At 34.1% G+C, this 5566-nt stretch overlaps 1 protein-coding gene across 1 annotated transcript; it reads left to right on the top strand.

The window, feature by feature from the left end:
- Positions 1-853: 853 nt before the first annotated feature.
- LOC107780322 (uncharacterized) lies at positions 854-2294 on the top strand. Its single transcript, XM_075231813.1, has one exon. The coding sequence runs from the start codon at positions 1553-1555 to the stop codon at positions 2153-2155; it is 603 nt and encodes a 200-aa protein (XP_075087914.1). The 5' UTR covers positions 854-1552; the 3' UTR covers positions 2156-2294.
- The last annotated feature ends 3272 nt before the right edge of the window (positions 2295-5566 follow it).

Genomic DNA, 5566 nt, shown 5'->3' with positions numbered 1-5566 from the left:
AAAGAGCTATGATGTAGTTTGTGCAAGGGCATAATTTAGTGGTCCAAGGGGATTTTGAGGGATTGGTGAGGCTGCTGGTTGGGAACAGAGTTGGGGCAGGGTATGGAAGAAGGTAGCAAGAGAAATAGATAAGATTGTTAGGGAATTGTTACGGACCTTATGGCGATGTTTCTTCATCCTTGGGGAAGCACTATTAAGCAAAAAGAATATGTAGAATTTTCTATCTTTTATTTTTACCAACTACTAAATTTTTTTAAGTCTTAAAAAGTAACTGGACAATCTGAAGTAAATGTAGTATCAAGATCTGTCCATGGAGATAATCTTTAAGGATATTCATTGACGTATGAAAAAACTTCACACGATGGAGCTTCAGCTTAGTCTCATCATGTACTTATGATTTTAAAAGGAGGGAGAGGAAGTGCTTAATGTGGCTATATTGAGTTAAAACACAAACATCTGTCAGGGTTTGGCGTGGCCAAGAAAGGATAGTCAATTTGTGCTGTTATCAATTGTTTAAGGGGATCTTCACAAAGTTTTACAAGTAAAGTTTAGTCTTTTGCATCACAAGTCTAAGATTGTGTAACTATCGCACTTTGTAACACTTGCTTTGTGAGTGGCTTTATCCCTTTTACATGTAAAGCAATGTTCTAAATATAATTTATTAAAAAATCAATGTTCTAAATATATTGTATGGCTAATGTTATATCTTTTCTAGCTGATAACATTCTCTCTCCACATTATCATACTGTTGTCAGAAAGATCCAGTTTTGAGTTATCAAGAATATTCATCACAGAAAATTTCTATTTCTTATTGCTGGCTGTGAACAGATTGTTTCCCTAGGCATAAAGTTGTGCACTTAAAGTTGGTACTGTTTTATAACCTTACAAAGATGTCTGAATTAAAAAAATAATTAAAAAAAAAGTATATATTGGGAAGTCAAACAAATGACTCGTTAGTGAAGCCTGAATAATACATGTACTGGTGGGAGGATGTAGGTAGTCGGTGGAACAATAGAGGTGTTTGCAAGAACTTTACCATTATCATTAAAAAGGAGAAAGAAAGTGAATATTGAATAGTATCTTGAATAAGTTTGGTAAATTCATTTGTCTCTACATGAGAAGAAAGGATGAATGATGCTTAATGATATTGTCTTATCTCCAGAATTCTCCTTTGTAGTTGATTTTGTTCTCACCACGGTTATCAACACTTCATTACCTAACATTTGTTTACTATCTCATTTGTCTTGTCCTTTTTTCTCTAAAGATTTCATTCAAGTACTTAATCATATCAAAATTAAAAGATATTGAAATTGATATCGACAATCTCGCCTTGTGTTTAAGTTTTCAATCCTTTTCCTTGTGAGCTTCTGCCTCTGGATGACTTAAATACTACCAACATATGGCCAGTTTTGGATGCCCCTTTGTGTTTTTTTTCCTAATATCTGGATTTTTTTTTAAACTGTCAAGTGAGTCAAGTCGCTTTGATGCAGTAATTTATTATCTTTTTACCTTACTGTTGACTTGAAATGAACTTCAAGCTCCATCTAGTAGCATGGTCTGGGCTGCCCAGATAGTGGATTATCTCTGCAAGAACAAAGCCGATGTGGGTGCTGCTGCTATGGATGACATAGGTGCAATTCACTTTGCCGCTCAAAAAGGTCATTTGGAGGTTGTTAGGCTTCTGGTTAGTTCTGGAGTGTCCGTCAAATCATACAATCGTAAGGGTATGACTCCCCTTCATTATGCTGCCCAAGGATCTCACCTGGAACTCGTCAAGTATTTGCTGAAGAAAGGTACAAATGTTAATACCAAAAACAAGTCCGGGAAAACCCCTGTTGATATGGCAAGCAATGAAGAAGTCGCCTCCATTTTACGTCAACCTGTAACTGCACAGTCCAAAGAAGCTATAAATGGTGAAGAAAACACGGTTGAATCCGAATCAAAGTCATCCTCTCAGGAGAAGATACAGAGCTTTTATGGCAAAGCTGTTGCAACTGAGGAAGGAGAAATAGAGGTTGAGAAAGATGAATCCCTCAAGAGAAAGGGTGACGAACATGAAACCAACGAGAAATCAAAGGAAACGAAGAAGGCCAAAGTCTCTTTAAATCATCTTCTAACCGCAGATGACAACCAGGAAGATGAAGAAAATCTTTGAGCACCCTAAATGGAAGAATAACTTTCTCTAGCTACAAGTGTTACTGACATGTAAACTAGCTATTCTACTAGCATAGTAGTTTACTAAGAGCATCTTATAAATATGTACTCTTTTCCTTTAAAAGAAGCAGAACATTATATATTATCATCTAACTTGAGTTATTGGATGGAACTTTCTCGGCTTTATCATCGTGTTCTGCTTTAAAGTCCGTTGTCTTTGCTCAAGTGTGAACTTTAGGTGACTCGTCTTTGCTCAATCGTGAACAGTAGTGACTATAGTGTGTACTTGCAGTAACTTTCAATAGCACTCATCATTTATACCAGAAAGGTACTAATGTTAGCATAAGTATATTGTAGAAGAGGCTGAAGTTCACAAACCTTAGTAAAATTTCACGTGGCACCCTATTTGGTTGCCTGCATTTGTACCAATTTTTTTCAAAGGTTTAATTGGTACTCAGTATATAGGAAACTTTAGAGAAATGCTTCTTCTCTGCCTTTTCTTTTTCTTCTTCTTCTTCAGGTTCTTCTTTTTCTTAGTTGCTGTAAAATAGTATTTTTAAAATTTATAGCAATTGAACTATAATGCTTTGAAGAAGTGACTCTTGAATTTGGAATATGAAAAGTGAGTTCAAATCAAGTGTTGTTATTGGAAAAGCTTGAAAACATTGGTAAATTACCATTAGTGTTGCAAAATGGGTTTGTTTGATTAATTGTTGTTTTTTAAAAAGTGATAATTGAGGTTTATTTTTTATGATATTTAGAACTTATGTTTTAAAGTTGAGCTTATATGAAGTAGATTTGAATGTTGAATCGTGTATTTGTCAACCCGAAGAATAAATTACCGTTTTTGGGTAAAAATTTGTTACCTGAACTTCAGACTTATATGACTGAAGTTCAAGCAAAAATGTGGCTGAACTTAGTGCCTGAACTATTGCCATAAAAATAAACAGTTGTTGAAAAGCTTTACATAGGCTCAAAAAATTATCAAGATTCTGAATCAAGCTAACAAGCAGATTAACAACTAGCCTTGGAAGCATATATGGAAAATCAAGATTCCCTATAAGGTAGCATGTTTTTCTTGGTTACTAGCAAAGGAGGTTGTTCTGACATAAGACAATCTTATAATTAGAGGGATTCAATTGTGCTCCAGATGTCACTTATACAGAGAAGATGTTGAGACAGTTAGCCATCTATTTTTACATTGCAAGATAACTGACCAGTTATGGAAGATCTTTATTAATCTCAGGAGCATAGCTTGGACAATGCTTAGTAAGAAAACTGAAGTTCTTTTCAGTTGGGATGAAGCTGGAACTGAAGCAAGTGACAGAGATGGATGGAGAAATATCCCAGCATGTATTTGGTAGACACTCTGGAAAGAAAGAAATTCTAAATGTTTTGAGGATAGAAGAAACTATGTGCAGAAGATCAAGCTTAATTGTGTTTTACTTTTTTGATTTTGGTATAAACAGATCTACACAGAAGATACTGTTTTAATCCTAAATGTCATAGAATCTTGTTAGGCCTGAGGACCAAGTTTTTCCTTTTGGCTACTCACTTGTAAATATGGTTTCAGTATAACCTATGTACTAATTTTATTATAATATACAATATATTACCATCTCAAAAAAAATTTATCATGTGTTGCTGCCAATAATTAAGGTACATCCAAATACAAGCAATTTTCATATTAGTGCATCAAATGGCTTAATTTCAGGGCTATGAGCATAGACTTCAGTCTATAATGTAAAGTTAGGCCTTGTCAAGGTCACAACTTCGGTCAAAATATCCAAAATTAGCGTTGGCAAGCCAAGCCACAATTCACACAAAAATATCTAAGTTTAACCTTGACGAGGTCACACATTAGGCAAAAAAATGACCGAAGTTTGCCAAACTTCAATCTCATATGTCTGAAGTGTATTCCGAAGTGAATAAATTAGCAAAAAAAAAAATTAGTGCTGAGTATGACTTCAGTGGTGGCTCCAAAATTGGTTATATCTGCATTTATCCCCAAACCTTAAGGATAGCACTTGCAAAATCTTGGAAAATGGATATAGGGCAACTTTAGCACAACTTGTTAATTAGAGGACATACCATGTAATTTAGTCTTCTAGTAGAGACTAGAACCTCAATTCCTCAACTAACGATCTCAAACATTAAAATCAAACTTAAGCAAATGCATTATATAAAATCACCTTGTTCATTTCTCACATTGTTACAAATCAAGAATTGCTAACCACATCCCAATGACCAAAAGTGAAAACTTGTTCCAACTAATAGAACAAGTTTTCACAACTAATAGGAGAATTCACATTAAGCCTTACAAGTTTTATTTGCAATTTGAATCTCGCTACCTACTAAGAATTGATGAAAGAAAAGCAATCTACCATATAGGTGAAACCGAATGCATTTGCCAATATAGGCGTAGTTTGAGAAGTTCAATAAAGCCATAGTGGTATGCTTCAAATCACACATCTTTATATATGTATAAAGTTGGGAATTGACCAGCTGATGTGGTATACCTATTTGCCCAGGAAACCTAATTATCTATTTTCTCAATTTTTTGACTTCTATCCTATTTTTTTATTACTTTCTGCTATTTCTAAAAAACTAAAAGTCACGACCACAGGCGACTATTAAAAAGCAGTTATGGAATTCTTACAAGTTACAATTCCAAACAAAAGTAACGCCCCCAAACAAGCAAATAAGTCCTACAAAAAGCAATCACTTTTGTACCAAAATTGAAGAAATCCTCAATTAATGTCCCTAAGAAATCAATCAGTTTCTCAAAAATTCTTCAAAAACTGCCATTGATCGTGTTTGTACCAAGACAATAAAGAAATCCTCAAATTTGTTTATTCTACATTGTATGATTCTGTCTCTCTTACATCTACGTTACTAGACTTACTCTGCAAAAGGTTTTTGTAGCTTCTGTGCTTCTATCGGTTCTTGCTGAAGATCAATGATGCTATATATGGTGAGGCTCAACAATTTCTAATACGTTTCCATTTTTTTTTTTTGCTTTTATCCAAGTCTTATTGATAACAAATTAGATTTTAAAATATAAAAATCGTAATTCCCGTTCTTGTATCATAGAAATCCAGTAAAGCAGAAAAGAATATTTCATTATAGGGTTCAAATAGATATTCTAACAATTAAATTCCTCATAGGATAAGTACACAGTTTTGCAGTTCAGATTTCCTTCTTCGACAGCCGTTGTTGGTTAAGCCAGTGTCCACAAGGATGTAAATGTGACCTACAAAGTAGAGTTACTATCGATAAGAGTTTTCAATATTAATTCTATATTTTTCCCCAATTCTGAAATTACACAGATTGAGTTGCACAAAAATAGACTCTTATGGTCATGTATAGTGCCTTATTACATTTTCTTTTTCCCTTTTCACATTTCTTTCTT

Source organism: Nicotiana tabacum, chromosome 15, assembly GCF_000715075.1.
Source record: "Nicotiana tabacum cultivar K326 chromosome 15, ASM71507v2, whole genome shotgun sequence".
Lineage (NCBI taxonomy): Eukaryota > Viridiplantae > Streptophyta > Magnoliopsida > Solanales > Solanaceae > Nicotiana > Nicotiana tabacum.
Note: the sequence above shows the minus strand (reverse complement) of the source record. Positions and strands in the feature narration are given on the sequence as shown.